The sequence below is a fragment of the Pristiophorus japonicus genome, chromosome 9 (assembly GCF_044704955.1).
Source record: "Pristiophorus japonicus isolate sPriJap1 chromosome 9, sPriJap1.hap1, whole genome shotgun sequence".
Taxonomy (NCBI): Eukaryota; Metazoa; Chordata; class Chondrichthyes; family Pristiophoridae; genus Pristiophorus; species Pristiophorus japonicus.
The window spans coordinates 24,729,730-24,746,872 of NC_091985.1; the positions used below are offsets into that span (position 1 = coordinate 24,729,730).

Genomic DNA, 17,143 nt, shown 5'->3' on the forward strand with positions numbered 1-17,143 from the left:
ATCCCCATTCAACTATAATTGTAACATGAATAAAAGCCAAAGATTATAGTGTGTATTTATTTCACTTGTGTAATGCTCAACCTACCTGTCACCCGTTATGGTAATAGTGAATCCATCATACTCTTTTCCTGGATTTTTTAAGCTGGGCACCTTTGTGTTTACTGTGAAGCCATCTCTGGTTTTGCTGTTGAACTGCTTCCAAATAAAGGAACAAATGTAAAGATTACCACTGGCAATTTTAAAGTTGTATCCAAAATTTTAAAACCTACATCTTCCGAAGAATTGCTACCCTCCTCCCCAATGAGCTTATTAGGATACATTATGTGTCTATTTCTCTCATGCAAAGCACCTTCATTTCAGTATGCGTTGGTTAAATGTGCAGAGAGCTCATGGTGTCAGTGTCTAGTGTGGAACTGAACCATGTTAATCAGCTCAATCCCAGGTTTGATTTCTAACCTGTGCTGTTAACTAATGGGCTCAACTGTTCTGATGCCTCATTATATGGCGACATTGGGCTGAATTTTCAATGTGTTGCTGCCTCTGTTTGCGCCCCAGAGGGACGGTAATGGCGACGGAAATCACTTCCGGGCAGTCGGCGAGCTTCTAGTGCCCTGCCAGGACATTTGGTGCCGGGTTTGCAGGGGCGCGGAGCAGTACTGCCCAGGATAGGCGAGCCGGTGTGCAACACTCCTGGTTGCGACACCGTTTTGAAATTTGTATCGCGTGCGATCTGTAGCGCCCCCTAGTGGGACTGCCTCGGAAAGCTGGCCGCAGTGATGGAAGGAATGTCTACCTGAGGTAAGTGTGATTGTTTTTTATTTTTGCAATTTCTGGTGATGCGGCGTCAGTAAGGTATTGGGAATTTTTGGGGTTTTTTTTTAACAATTTTTTCCCCCCCCCCCCCAGTGAAGCCTCTCTTAGGGCACTCCGAGGCCAGCTGTTAGCTCAGGATTTTCAGTTGCTCAGCCGGCCAAGCGCCCTAAAAGAGGTGTGGAACGCCTCCCTTAGCGCTCCACTCCACACTCGGGGCCCAGCTGATGAATTCTGCGGCTGCAGACGCAAACCATTTCCCGGCACTAAATTTATAGCCTCGCCCGGATTAACGTCGCAAAAGAGGTGTGACCGAATTTCTACCCTATTATGTTTTACTGTCGCTGTATTTTCTATTTCTGCTTGAAGAAAATTAGACACAGAATTCAAAACGAGTCACCATATCATACTCAACTATCAAAAAAGGACCAAATTGCCAGCAGCAAAAATGCTGAAATTGCACAATATATTCGACACAAGGGTTACCAGCTGGTCAAACACCTTTCAATAATCTGCCTTGGCAAAATAAAGATTCACAGAGCAAGGAATGCTACATGGTAATATTGATTATTTGCATCTTCTGTAACACAGGTCAACTTTAGCAAATAACAGCTTCCTCCTATACCATCTACTGTTGCTCCAGAGTAGGCAAGTAATGTGTTTCCAGGCCTCGGCCTCGCTTGATTCGATTGCTGTTCCCAAATTACAGGTTTTAATGGCTTCCCAAAATGAGGTTGTAAATTCAGACAGGTCTCTGTGCTGTGAACTAATAGTTGTTTTTATACCGGGTTCGTGTCATCTTCAGATTCCAGGTGTCTGCACTACTAAATCCAGCTCCCTTATCCCAGCATCAGACTAGTAGATCAAGCTGGATTTAATATTGTAAACATCGAGAGCCAGAACATGGAACCTGAATTAAAATAAGGTCAGCTGCTTCCAGAGTCAAATAATCTGCCGTCAGGGACTCATTCAAACCCAGATATCAGAAGTGAAATGCAGTCCAAATACACTGTAATGGTCTAATGGTCCAAGTTTCAAACCTATTTAAATAGAAACACAAATAAAATGATACTTTAATAACTTAGCGAACTTACTTTCATGATTGGAAGAAGGTCTTCAACTTTTTTCACTTTCTCCAGGGCATCTCTTACTTCTGAAAGGCCTTTGGGATTATTAGCACTAGAGAAGAGAGGGAGAAGTTACTTTCATTTTCAGAAAGGTATCTTCATTATAATTGGAGTCATATTCCTATCATTTCTCTCATTCCTTTTCTACACACTTGAAAACCACGAATATACGAAACTGACGGGCAGGATAAGTCTAGCTGGTCCATCAAGCCTACCGCACACCATGATGGCCGGAGTATCACACTACCGCACACTCCCTCCCTCTGCTCCCATAGCCATGTAATCTCCTGGGCAAGGCAATAACATAAAATTCACTCTGGGAAATTCCTCTCCAACCCCCTCAGACGATCGAAACTAGACCAGGACATCACACGGACCAAGTGTTATATATAAAGACACTACAAAACCAGGCACATTGGTAGATTAAGGAGTGCAAGATTATACTGCCTGTAGGAGCGATAAACCTTAATCAGGGGAAAAGTAATTGGGTGAGGTTATAACATAAAACAAGAAAGGCTGAGAAAGGTTTAATGCGTTAGTGGTAGAATAGCTGAATCCCACATTCCAGCAAGTAGATTGAAACATAGAACACGTCTCACCAGGGCTAGGGCTATGGTCAGAGACATTCTCTGAGGGGATAAGACTTCTATGAACACCCACAAGATTTATGTAGACAGCTCACAGAAATAACAAGATGAGGCCACCATGTTTCAGTCACTTGTGGTAACAGGAACAGAGCCCCTTTGAGCAGAGGATAGCCAGATGGCTGTCAAGGACACAGCCGAGAGCCAGTTTGGGAACTCGTTCACAGAAATGTAACCTATAACCTATAGGAGGGGGGGCTTTTTCCCTAACAATAGTGGTCATAACTGAATGTACCAATGAAATCATTAGAAATTACTGTAACTGTAGGAACCAATGAAAATTACTGTAATCTGTAGTACCCAATAACATTGCTGTAAACTGTATTAACCAATATATTCATAGAAGGTGGGCGGGGACTGGTGGCAAATAACCAATGGAACACTTCCCCGCTTAGTTTCCCCATTTTGACTGTATTTTGACTCTGTAAACTGTAACTGCGCAGCCTGTCCCATGAGACCGGCGATTGATGCAACTGGTTCTCCCTTGATTAATCAGGTTTTAATAAACAATTCTTTTCTCTATATACGGACCTTTGTGTCGAGTGTTCTATTTTTAATACTTCACAACACTGCCTTAGTGATCCAGCTGGTAACATCAGCATCTAAACTAAGCCATACGGACCTGAAAATGCCAGATTACATTCCGAGTCTGTGCTAAATTAGCTGATCTCAGCCACGTTGCAGTCAGAGACGTTACAATTCGACTCAATGTCCATGAATTAGGGATAGAAAAGTCAACAGTCAAGCTTCCTTAGGGTAGAGCTCAGTTGTGATGTCCCTTTGATAGGATAGCCTGTCAACACTCAACTATTGAGGTTCAGACTTGAAGAAGTGGTGATGTACCATAGAACATGCCCAGCTGCTGTTAATGGCTTCAGGTAAGGAATTGGTAAAAAAAAAAAAAATCGGAAACTAATAAATATATCCCGCTTAGCAGGCATGTTCAACACGTTAGATTCATCACTGACCCAATCAACCACATAGCATGGGACTAGAGTCACATGTAGGCCAAACCAGGTAGGGATCCCTTCCCGGAAAGTGATTAAAGGGTCAGCAGCTTTCATGGTCATTTCCTGGTGCCAGGCACAAATTACCAGACTTAATGAATTCAGTTTCACAATTTGTATGGTGGGATTTGAACTCTCAACTCCTGGGCTGCTAATCCAGTAACATAATCTCTAGGTTATTATATTTCTTGATACATATTCAAGCCTCTGGAGCAGGGCTTCAACCCATGGCCTTCTCGAACACTGGGCCATGGCTGAGGAAGCAGTGTTGTTTAGAGATTGTGGTAGGAACTAGGAATTACACCAAGAACAAGTAAAAACCTTATTTAACACAGGATTAAATCATTAAAAAGGGAAAAAAAAAAAGAGACATAAATAAGTCTGGTCTTGAAGTAGTTACAACTCATGAGTTGTATGTCCACCTACCAAAATCAGATGAGGTCAAAGGCACAAAAGTGGCTTTAGTGACAGTGGTGCAGGGCATTTCCAAATCCAGAAACACAATACTCAGAAGTAAGTTAGCACACCACTTTCCAAAACCAGGCATACTTGTCAGTCAGATGAAACCTTTATCGCATTGAACAGCTCTTTTCATAGAATCATAGAATGATATAGCACAGAAGGCAGCCATTCGGCTCATTTGTGCCGGTTCTTTGGTAGAGCTATCCAATTAATCCCACTTCCCTGCTCTTTCCCCATAGCCCTGTTAGTTTTCCCCTTTCAAATATTTATCCAATTCCCTTTTGAGAGTTATTATTGAATCTGCTTCCACCTCCCTTTCAGGCAGTGCATTCCAGATCACAACAACTCGCTGCGTTAAATAAAAATTCCTCATGTCACCTCTGGTTCTTTGGCTAATTACCTCTTCTGTTAAAAAAAAACTACAGGCTGATTCAGCAGCCCTTGAAGCAGGGAGCTCCTACTAAGTTCCTCAGGGCAAGGAACTACGGATCAATAATACATAAAAAGCTTTTTCTTGCTACAGAACACGGACTGAGGAAATTACACTTGAGGAAGACTGAAATAGCTTCAACAACACCTCCACACTTATAACCACTCTTTACAAAACTGGTCAAAATATACGAAAGTGCTCAACAAAATAGGCATTATATGTTTCTATGGCACAAAAGCATCCAATGTAGTTGCAGCTGGCCAGTATTTTGGAAATGCAGTCGCAACCAGTGAAGTCTTTTCTATGATGATAGAATAGCACAGCATGAAAGGTTAGCCTGTGATTCTTGAACTGATCCAGCAAGATGAAAGGAAAGTGAATTACCCATGATAAACAAGAATTCGGTCTTTTATAAAATTGAGTATTTTGTCGAAATATGCCAGGTACCGCATGTTAACAATTTGACCCCTAAAGAAGAAAGAACACAAATATTTACTGCCGATATACACACTACACAAAAGGATTTACAGAACAGAAGAGCTTCAAATACTTTAACTGAGGTTATGCAAAATCAATAAATTGACAAGCAACATAGAATACTGGTATCAAAGAGGACTGGGAGGGCCCCAAATACCAGGAAATCACTCTTCAGCCAAAAGTTAACTGAGGGAGCAAGCAGAAGATCTGCCCTCAGTCTTCACATAGTATACAAGAGGTACACCATCTTAAATTTTCTATTCTTCCCTTCACATTCACTTGCTCTCAACCCCAAATGTGTCAAAGTCCTCAAATTCATCAAATACCCTATGGCTGTCAACTGTGGCTCAGTGGGTAACACACTCGCCTCCGAGTCAGAAGGTTGTGGATTCAAGTCCCACTCCAGAACTTGAGCAGAAAAATCAAGGTCGACATTCCAGTGCAGTACTGAGGTATGAGACGTTAAACAGAGGCCCCGTTTGTCCCCTCAGGTGGATGTAAAAGATCCCATGGCACTATTTCGAAGAGGAGCAGGAGAGTTATCCCCCATGTCCTGGCCAATATTTATCCTTCAATCAACATAACAAAATAGATTGGTCATTTATTTCATTTCTGTTTTGGGACCTTGCTGTGCTCATATTGGCTGCCATGTTCCCAATGTTTCCTTTAAGCTGCGCCGCTCTCTGGATCTCCCGCGTAGCTGACTTTTCAATGGGCAAAATCACGCATGCGCGTTATTTTGAATGGGCCTTGTAGCCTCTTAAAGGGGCCGCACACCCAAAAAACGTTAATGAGAACATTGCATGTTTCCCAACATTACAACAGTGACTACACTTCAAGAGTACCTAGTTGGTTTTGAAGCACTTTTGGCACATCCCGAGGTCATGAACAGTGCTAAAGAAATGCAAGTTCTTTGTTTATCATCTCTATGAATGAGAAACATAGTTATTGTTAAAAGAAGTGGTCTTTGGTTTAACCTTCCGTATCAACTTACTCTTTCATATTATGTTACCTTCAGGGTAAAAAAAAATCAATATTCATGGGGGAAAGAAAACTAAAAAAGTTACAGAAAACACCGATAATGTAGTAATTGTCAAAAAGACGGATTTTGAGATTTTCATGATTTACAACATCACATCTAAATTATTTAAAATTAATTTCAGTTGCTTGGCAAAATAAGATATACCTGATGAGGTTTATATGATTATTGAAGCCCCGGCTGAGGCTTTGAGCTGGCATCTGGTCTAACCACAGTACTGGCTGATCAGGATCCGCAATCCTACAGTTGAAACGCAAAGAAAGGTTGAATTAACTTATGGCAGTAAACCCGAATACTCCAGAGCCAACTGCTTATCAACACTCTGCCCAAATCTGCCACTGTAGCCTGAGCTTTTTGTTGTGACGCTGAGTGCCAAGTGAGCCAGTGTTGTCTGTGGCAGCAGCTACAACAGCAAAAGACGTTTCTCTTCTTAAAAATACAAAAGTACTCTCCAGCTGAGGGTCTACGATACGAGGGAGGGACTGGAGGATTCCCAGCAGCATTGACAAAATATGTTTTTGACTCCTGCATAACCCCAAAGTACGGTGGAATTCAAGCTAATTCAGCTGATGGCAACAATTAAAGCTGCCGATGGCAGTTACCTTTGCTCCTCAACAGCAGTGAGATCACATTCACCATCCCCTCCTGAAAACAGCATCTCCTGCTGGGTAAGGCATCATGGGCACCAGTACTTTACCAAAGACATTACTCTTCATTTGTGAGACTTGATAGCGAGTTAGTAGACTATTGTGCCATGTGGGCCATTACATCAAAGCCAATCACATCCTCATCGAACATCTACATACTTTTAACAGCAAGAGTCACTCAATAGCAATCAGGAACTTAGGGAAGATTTCTCTCACCCCCCCCACCCCACCTCACGCCCCCCACCCGCCCCGGCCAACGCCTGTATTCCATACTTCAATTGTACCATTTAATTTATACTGCCATTCCTCATTGAACACGTGTAGCTACCATACTGCTAACTTAGCAGAACATTAAAAAAATCATGTTTGACAAATTTGCTGGAGTTCTTTCAGCAGGGTGGATAAGGGGGAACCAGTGGATGTGGTGTGTTTGGATTTCCAGAAGGCATTCGATAAAGTGCCACATAAAAGGTTACTGCACAAGATAAAAGTTCACAGGGTTGGGGGTAATATATTAGCATGGATAGAGGATTGGCTAACTAACAGAAAACAGAGTCGGGATAAATGGGTCATTTTCCAATTGGCAAACAGTGACTAGTGGGGTGCCACAGGGATCGGTGCTGGGTCCTCAACTATTTGCAATCTATATTAATGACTTGGATGAAGGGACCGAGTGTAATGTAGCCAAGTTTGCTGATGATACAAAGATGGGTGGGAAAGCAAATTAAAATTTGGCAGATGAAGTATGATGTGGGAAAATGTGAGGTTATCCACTTTGGCAGAAATAATAAAAATGCAAATTATAATTTAAATGGAGAAAAATTGCAAAGTGCTGCAGTACAGAGGGACCTGGGGTTCCTTGTGCATGAAACACAAAAAGTTAGTATGCAGGTACAGCAAGTAATCAGGAAGGCAAATGGAATGTTGACCTTTATTGCAAGGGGGATTGAGTATAAAAGCAGAGAAGTTCTGCTGCAACTATACAGGGTATTAGTGATACCAAACCTAGAGTACTGCGTACAGTTTTGGTCTCCGTATTTAAGGAAGGATATACTTGCATTGGAGGCTGTACAGAGAATGTTCAGTAGGTTGATTCCGGAGATGAGGGGTTGACTTATGAAGAAAGGTCGAATAGGTTGGACCTATACACACTGTAGTTCAGAAGAATGAGAGGTGATCTTATCGAAACATATAAGATAATGAGGTGGTTCGACAAGATGGATGCAGAGACGATATTTCCACTCATAGGGGAAACTAAAACTAGGAGACATAGTCTCAGAATAAGGGGCCGCCCATTTAAAACTGAGATGAGGAGGAATTTCTTCTCTGAGGGTTGTAAATCTATGGAACTCTCTGCCCCAGAGAGCTGTGGAGGCTGGGTCATTGAATATATTTAAGGCAGAAATGGACAGATTTTGAGTGATAAGGGAATAAAGGGTTATGGAGAGCAGGCAGGGAAGTGGAGCTGAGTCCATGATCAGATCAGCCACAATCTACGCACTGAGCTATCAGGGCCACTCCAGTGAAACCATTCTACAGCTTTACAGAGCATTTTTATCGTGCTGGGCAACATGGATAAGAGCCAGCATTTTGAGGATAGTATCCAGTTTTAACAATCTAGTGAGTTTGCACTTGGCTTGACAAATACTTCAAATTTCAAAACCTCCAAAAACGCATTGATGCCTGAGGTATAATCCAAACCCTCACCCTATTGTATACTGCTTGTACTCCTACACTAGTCACAGCACAGATCAAATAAAATTACAAGCTAAAAGATGGCATTTCTTAAACAAAGCATTTCTATATTTTCAACCAAAACGTGTCAGAGCTGACAATGCCAAAGGATGGGGTTTGTCGTATGGATTTGTGTCATGTTTGTAACCTTCACATAACTGTAACCAATATGTAACAACACTGTACACTGTATACAACTGTGAAATACACACCTTGACCACTGGGGGTGAACATGTGGGAGACACTCCTCACCTGGTCAGCCAGGTACTTAAAGGGAGGTTCCATGCAGGCTCAGCACTCCACTACACATGCTGTTGCTTAAGGGTTGCGAATGGTTTTGGGGGGACTGTCAAGAACGGGCTTTCAATCGGGCGTGGAACCTGCTTTGTTCTAACAAGCTGTTGGCCTTGTACGACCCCCGTAAGAAACTGGTTTTAACGTGTGATGCATCATCCTATGAGGTTCGGTGTGTGTTGCAGCAGAGTAATGATGAGGGCCAACTTCAACCTGTGGCTTATGCCTCTAGGTAGCTCTCCCAGGCAGAACGGGAATATGGGATGGTTGAAAAGGAAGCACTCGCATGTGTCTACAGGATAAAAAAGATGCACCAGTACCTTTTTGGCAGAAGGTTCGAGTTAGAAACGGACCACAAGCCATTAACATCCCTGTTGTCCGACAGCAAGGCTGTCAATATCAATGCGTCAGCTCGCATACAGCGATGGGCCCTCACGCTGGCTGCGCATGATTACACCATACGGCACCAGCCAGGCACCGAAAATTGCGCTAATGCGCTCAGCAGGCTCCCACTGACGACCACCAAGAGGGCGTCGGAGCAAAGCGCGGAGATGGTTATGGCCGTTGAGGCTTTCGACGCCGCAGGCTCCCCCATCACAGCCCGCCAGATCAAAATCTGGACCAACAGAGATCCCCACCTATCACTGATAAAGAAGTGTGTCCTAACTGGGGATTAGGCGCCCGCACACGGAACGTGCCCCGAGGAGGTCAGACCGTTTCACAGACGGATGGACGAGCTCTCCATCCAAGCCGACTGCCTGCTATGGGGCAGCTGGGTAGTCATGCCCCAGGAAGGAAGGGAAGCTTTCATCAGGGAACTACACAGCGAGCACCCTGGCATCATGCTAATGAAGGCCATTGCCTGGTCACATGCATGGTGGCCGGGAATTGACTCAGACCTGGAACACTGTGTTCGCAGGTGCACGACGTGTGCTCAGTTGGGAAATGCCATGGTCACGCATTCACGTAGACTACGCGGGCCCGTTTATGGGAAAAATGTTCCTGATTGTTGTCGATGCATACTCAAAATGGATCAAGTGCATCATATTGAATTCGTGCACGACATCCACCACTGTGGAGCATCTGCGCACGGTATTTGCGACCCACGGCTTGCCAGACATCCTAGTTAGCAACAATGGCCCGTGCTTTACTAGCTATGAATTCCAGGAGTTTGTGTCAGGTAATGGTATCAAACACGTCAGGACAGCGCCGTTCAAGCCGGCTTCCAATGGCCAGGCGGAACGTGCCTCCTAACCTGAGGAAGGACATTCTTGCTATTGAGGGAGTGCAGCGAAGGTTCACCAGACTGATTCCCGGGATGGCAGGACTGACCTATCAAGAAAGACTGGATCAACTGGGCTTGTATTCACTGGAGTTCAGAAGAATGAGAGGGGACCTCATAGAAACATTTAAAATTCTGACGGGGTTAGACAGGTTAGATGCAGGAAGAATGTTCCCAATGTTGGGGAAGTCCAGAACCAGAGGTCACAGTCTAAGGATAAGGGGTATGCCATTTAGGACCGAGATGCGGAGGAACTTCTTCACCCAGAGAGTGGTGAACCTGTGGAATTCTCTACCACAGAAAGTTGTTGAGGCCAATTCACTAAATATATTCAAAAAGGAGTTAGATGAGGTCCTTACTACTAGGGAGATCAAGGGGTATGGCGAGAAAGCAGGAATGGGGTACTGAAGTTGAATGTTCAGCCATGAACTCATTGAATGGTGGTGCAGGCTAGAAGGGCCGAATGGCCTACTCCTGCACCTATTTTCTATGTTTCTATGTTCGGTTCAAATCATAAAACAGGGCATGCTCCGGATTCAAGGACCCTCTCTTCAGTACCGCTTATCGTGCCTCCTGCTGGCCTATAGGTCCCGCCCGCATTCGCTCACTGGAGTCCCGCCCGTGGAACTACTCATGATTTTAGCCTGCTTTGTCGGACATTGTTGAGGGCAAGCGCCAGTCCCAAATCGAGTGCCATGATTGCAACTCAGTGGGGAGATGCATAGAAATCAATGACCATGTATTCGTTCTCAATCACGCAATGGGACCCAAGTGGCTTGAGGGTACTGTAATTGGCAAAGAGGGGAATAGGGTCATAGTGGTCAGACTAAACAATGGGCAGATATGCCGCAAACATCTGGACCAGGTAAAGAAAAGGTTCAGCATGGACACTGAGGAACCTGAAGAAGACCATGGGATGTCAACCACACCACTGCCAGTGAACGAGCAACAAGGACATTCACCAGCATGCACAGTCCCTGCGGCCAGCCCAGACAGGATGGACCCAACTCAGGCGACAGAGACGCATGCCACGGCGCAACCACCAGAGCCACAACTGCGGCGCTCCACGAGAGAACGTCAACCGCCCGAAAGACTCAATCTTTGACCCAAAAACATTAGGAGGGAGGTGATGTCATGTTTGTAACCTTCACATAACTGTAACCAATATGTAACAACACTGTACACTGTATACAACTGCGAAATACACACCTTGACCACAGGGGATGAACTTGTGGGAGACACTCCTCACCTGGTCAGCCAGGTACTTAAAGGGAGGTTCCACACAGGCTCAGCACTCCTTGGTCTTGGGAATAAAGGTGCAGGTCATGGTGTGACCGTGTCTGCAGTATATGCCTCGTGTGACTTTATCTTAGTGCAGAGACACCACAGATTGGACATGCCAGAAGCCATACCAAAATTAGCCAATATCCCAGCAACAGGCTACCAGATTCAGCTGTTGTATTCATCTTTAGGTTTTCTTAATATGTTCCACCGCTATAATTATTCAGTTACAATTATATTTTGATATGGACTTTGAGAAAGTATTGAATTATGTTATGGCTGAAAAGATTACACGAGTACAACTCCCGTCTTAATTTGAATCCTACCCCACCTCTTTATGTCATTACCTCCTCCATTTCACAGCAATATCAAACATGTCCTTCCATTGCATCAATCTAGTTTTGCCGCTCACACGAACTTTTGAATTTGCCCATGTTCGTTGCACAACCTGCATAATTTCTAATGTCGCAAGTCCCATAGCTGCAGTGACACAAAAAAATGGTTGCAAATTAAAACAAAATTAGCTTTGTAATAAATATTTTAAAGTCTTTCTTGTTGAATTGTGTATTTTATTCCATTGTTCTGAATCCTTCTCCACTATTCACCATTCACATATGAAGCTAAAAGGCAAGTGTTGGCAACTATTCAACCTTCAATGATCAGGGAATAAAGGGTTATGGGGAGCGAGCAGGAAAGTGGAGCTGAGTCCATGATCAGAGCAGCCATGATCTTTATTGAATGGCGGAGCAGGCCGTATGGCCTACTCTGCTCCTATTTCTTATGTTCTTAAGGGCCCTCCCATCCAAGCCTAATCTCAGTCCACCATCTGTACTTTTTAAGCAATGGCTACTCTTAAGCAATTGGGAGCAGGAACCCCAGTGATTTCTTGCACCCCACCTTTCTTGTCCAGATGCACAGTTGAGATCAGTTGAGATCAGTTAACATTTCAAAACGTGGATCCAACTTGGGAGCACAGATTAAGTCCACCATGATTCCCCATTACCTTCAGCCAGCTTTTCTCCAGTGCCTTGTGAGGATTCAATAAGCACAACTTCTGCTGACACTTTATAATACTGAGCATTCAGAAGGCATCTGCCCACAGTCGAAGTACATAGAATAGTATATTCTAGGTGTCAGTCTCTGAATAAAGGGTCAGCCATTTAGGACTGAGATGAGGAGAAATTTGTTCACTCATAGGGTTAGGAAACTTTGGAATTCTCTGCCCCAGAGGGCTGTGGATGCTCAATCGTTGAGTATATTCAAGACAGATGGATAGATTTTTGGATATCATGGGATTCAAGGGACATGGGGATAATGCAGGAAGTGTAGTTGAGATTGAAGATCAGCCATAATCTTATCAGGCTTGAAGGGACGAATGGCCTACTCCTGCTCCTATTTTGTATGTTCTTATGACTGTAAACCAGCAGAAGTTACACATCCTCTCTACTACCACCCATCGTCTCTGCTACCACTGTTAACAGAAAATTATTATTGAGCGACAGAGTTAAAACTCAATAGCCAAGGTCAGGCAGCTGGAAAGAGATTTTTTGCAAGAAATCCAATGAAATGAAGGGAAAATATTGTTTTTATATAAAAGACTGAGATACACAAAGAGATTCATTTTATTTACAAAAATCATGATTGTCTGAGGAAATAAGTCAAACTTAATAGGTCTTGATAAAGATTCAACAAAAGGTACGCTGTATCAGTACAATTGATGTTAGGGAAAGCATGATGATTATAAAAACTACCTGGCAGAATTGTTGTGATAAATGGATCTGGGAAAATATTGTTTACAAACTGCAGAGGGTGCCATTGTGCATTAGTGTACCATGATGTCAGGCACTGAAAACCGTTCATTAAAATAAAAAGAGAGCTTTATAATGCAACATGTTAATTTGGTAATCACCACTCCATGCAGCTGTTTACTGGAGTTGGAAGGTGGTCCATACACATATACTCAACAGACACGGATCACTGCTCATCAATCTGTCAGCAAGCAAGAGATTTCTAGTGACAGAATAAAATTATGAGATGATGAGCCATTTCTATTATTAGAACTCAATGGTTGTATATTGGGCCTTGGAGTTTAAAAACTGCAGTTTATTCTGCAGCCAACTCGTAGTACTAGCCGTACAAGGTTCTCTTTTACAAGCAGTATCACAAACCATGCAGGGATGCTAACCCGAGAGTTAAATTGTACATCTTGGGTCTGTGTGATAGACTGCATCAACAAAAGGGGCACTAAATGTTCCAAGGACATGAGCAGACCCAGGTGTAATCAACTGGAGTCCTATATGGCTCAAAGTGCAATGCATAAAATTCAGAATCACATCTTATTTCCTCAGCCTGGCATCTTACAGCTCACCTCTATGTATCCTTTTGTTTGGAAGAAAGCCAGCTGTGTCATATTGCATGAGAGAACCCAAGCGATCTGCAGTACAAATCAGCCCTTGGACCTCGACACTGTAGCTTTCAAACTTCTGAGGTAGAACATCCCTGTGATTAAAAAAAACAAAAGTCTGCAATCAGGCTTAGTACATACTGGGAATACATAAATACAGTAAGTCAAAATAGATGAACTTACAAGAACACAACTTAATATGACTTGAAGAGCCATCTCAATAAAATACCTTTTCTTTATTTTCCCACTGCCAAATTACTCCCCTCCATTCATCATATGAAGTCATGGACACCTTTTTGAAGTTCCAGCATCAGGAGCAGAAATGCTCCTCAATTTTTCCTTTCCTGGCTCAGGGATGCCAAAACCATTTGTGTACTTACTTAGCACAGTTGGAACCAGGGACCTCCTGATCTGCACAGCTTCACTCCACACTAGCTAAATTCATTGGACAATCATGGGACGTCCTAAAACCCCTTTTCTAAATGGATTACATCCAGTCTCTCTAGTCTACGTTCGTCTTCCTTCAAGCCGCGTGCCCACAGCCACCAGCCCCAGCCCCCCGCCCCAGCCCCCCCCCCACGATCAATTGCTGAATCACTACATTTTGATCTCCTTAATGTCCTTTGATGGTGCATTAAAAATTAATCTCTTTCATTCTCTTGCAATAGTTACCCATACTTACCCCTGATGGCTCCATCCTGCGACAGCAAGCACACCCAATTAAAAGCCTGACTGAAGAAGCAGGAGACAATCAATAGATCGCTAATTGTACACAGCAGTAGTTTTGTTACATTGAACTCACTTTATGTGAGGCTGTAATCCAGGTTGTTCTTCATAGTCTTCGATAAGGAAGGGAAGGTTCTTGGCCCAGTGATCCTTGAAATTACCAGGAAGGTCAAGGTCGATATTGTACTCCGTCACCGGCAGATCGAGGTGTGCATGTAAGTAACGTGAATATTCTACAAAGGGTTAAGCAACAATATGCAAAGTGCTTACAAAAGCATCCAGACGAATTCAAGACAATGTCCAGAGCTCCCACAAAATTCCAGCCCATTTAATGCACAATAATGTGATTACATTGACTATCAGAGTGCCCAAACTGTCGTGACAGACTTGGCTAATACTGACCTCGAAAGCAGTTTCACCTGCAAGCTGGCAACCATGAGAGCACAACATGTTGGAGTTCCAACACATGCACAGACTTGCTGGGCCAAATGACCTCCTTCTGTGCTGTACTATTCTATGATTCTCTGAATGAGTAGGTTGTAGGTTTGCACATATTTTACATAGGGCGAGTTCCTGACTTCCTGTATTGCTGTACGGAGACATCAAGCAGAGGCTGGGTGCTTGTCATAAGGATAGAGTGGCAAAAATCAGACAGCCAACCACTGAAGTGCACTCTTGCACATCTCATGAAACTGGCCGAGACTTGCCAGCAGGTCTTTACCCTTCCTATTTCTGGGATGATCTAGGCACAGGAGGGACAAAATAGGAGCACGAGAAACAACAACAGCTATTATGGTGTTCCTCCTGGCCAATATTTATCCCTCAATCGACATAAGAAAAGCAGATTATCTGGTCACTATCACTGCTGTTTGTGGGAGCTTGTTGTGTGCAATTGGCTGCCTCAATTCCTACACTACAGCAGTGGCAACACGTCAAAAAAGTACTTCATTGGCTGTAAAGTGCTTTGGGATGTCCGGAGGTCGTGAAAGATTCTATACAAGTGTAAGCCTTTTTTGTTCCTCCTTTCAGAAGTAACAAAAAGCCATTTCCCTGATGACTCAGTGAGTTTTCCCAGCGAGCCATACAGATCAGGAATGTCCCAGGTCTGAGCGGGGTTGGCAATGGGAACGTTAAATTTAGCCTCAGTATGCTAGGCTAAGAAGAAAAATAATGCACCAATATTCCTATTCCCGACAGTTCTCAAACAACCCTTGCTGGAGCGCCATGTGCCAACACTCATACACAGGGATGAACTACAGGAGGGCAACTGACATCTATCAAACCATGGGCTAGAATTTCCCGAACTTATTTTTCTGGCGCCCTCACCAGAGGTGTGCCGCTTTTGTCCGCCTCCAAGCGCGCCGAAAAAAAGACGTCGGTATTCTGGCCGGTCTACAGCCTCTCCTCGGTCATGGTGCAGCGTGGCCCAATGGATTGGGGGCAGAGCCAGGTCCCGACGCTGAAAACAGTGCCTGACCTCTGCACAAGTGCGCTAGAGTCTGTGCGCATGTGCAGTAGCTCCTAGCAGGCCGTTTCTGCAAACGCGCGCTGCAGGCTGTGTGGGAGGGGCCCGAAGCACGCTGTCCCTAGCCCTGGCCGAATGGGCTCCCTCATAGGCACCCCACTGCGTTCCCTAAGGCAGGACTTCTATTTTTTAATGTTATTTACTGATTGACTTTGAAGCTTTAGGTACAGGGTTCCTTCTATTTTATTTGTTAATTAACTGCTTATTACTTTTTGTGCTTTGTTTGGTGCTTAGTGGTGCTTTAAATGTAGTTACTTGCACCAATTCCTTAACGAAGTAAGGTCTTTCTGTGCGGACAAAAGTGGACACATACACTGCCCCAAGTTAATTTAGTACAACTTTTTTTCTGGCTAAATTGGCATAAATTGTGTAAGTGGCTGGGAATGCCCCCTTTTGGAAAAATAAACTGACCTTAAAAAAAACCTAACTAACTCACTTACACAGGGGCAAATTAAATGGCCATATTTGTAACTAAAGTTTTTGCTGTTTTTATCAATTTTTAACTTTTTAACCGCCTGCTGTACCTACATGCCAACTTTCAATGACTGATGAACCATGATGCATAGAAGGGGAGGCACAAGGCTTAGATTACTTTAAAAAAAACACATCACGTAGCTCAAACCAACTTGATCAATCTTCACCAAGTTACCATATTTGAGAACCGGTCTCTCACAATGAGGAAAAATAACGTGCATTTATATAGCACCTTTCACAGCCTCAAGACGTTCCAAAGCGCTTTCTAGCCAATGAAGTACTTTTGAAGGGTAGTCCCTGTTGTAATATAGGAAACGCGACAGCCAACTTGTGCACAGCAAGCTCCCACAAACAGCAATGTGATGCTGACCAGATCAATTAGTGATGTTGTGATATATAGATTTCTGTATTTACACAATCAGTCCACGACACATGATCCCCTTCCAATCGGACGCAGTTATACCGTCCTGGTGTGAACAATTCCCTTAGATCGATCCGCCAAATCAGAGCTCACGTACTGAAAAGATACACCAGAAAATCAAGTTACACCAAAAAAAACGGTGCAACTCATGGGGAAATTTGGGCCCCATATCCCAGCAATGCTTCCAGGAGAAGAAGGGAGCAGAGAAAAACTGGTAGAGACAATTGGTAAGAAAAAAATGAGGAAATAAAGAATGAGAATGAAAGAAAGAAGTAGGGAAAGTAACATAGAAACATAGAAAATAAGTGCAGGAGTAGGCCATTCAGCCCTTCGAGCATGCACCACCATTCAATGAGATC

The 17,143-nt window shown here is 43.6% G+C and overlaps 1 protein-coding gene across 7 annotated transcripts in view; it reads right to left on the reverse strand.

The window, feature by feature from the left end:
- ttc13 (tetratricopeptide repeat domain 13) overlaps positions 1-17,143 on the reverse strand; it is a 96,405-nt gene that overhangs the window by 52,192 nt on the left and 27,070 nt on the right. For 6 of the 7 annotated variants that reach the window (XR_011594983.1, XM_070889186.1, XM_070889185.1 and 3 more), the window contains exons 12-18: positions 14,441-14,597; positions 13,603-13,733; positions 11,582-11,714; positions 6,144-6,236; positions 4,865-4,948; positions 1,905-1,989; positions 86-195 (exon numbers count right to left, since the gene is read on the reverse strand). Coding sequence is in view for 6 of the 7 variants with exons in the window: in XM_070889186.1 (XP_070745287.1) it covers positions 86-195; positions 1,905-1,989; positions 4,865-4,948; positions 6,144-6,236; positions 11,582-11,714; positions 13,603-13,733; positions 14,441-14,597 (793 nt within the window). In the remaining variant the exon portion in view is untranslated. The remainder of the gene's footprint in view (positions 1-85; positions 196-1,904; positions 1,990-4,864; positions 4,949-6,143; positions 6,237-11,581; positions 11,715-13,602; positions 13,734-14,440; positions 14,598-17,143) is intronic. The other variant, XM_070889187.1, reaches the window with a different exon arrangement.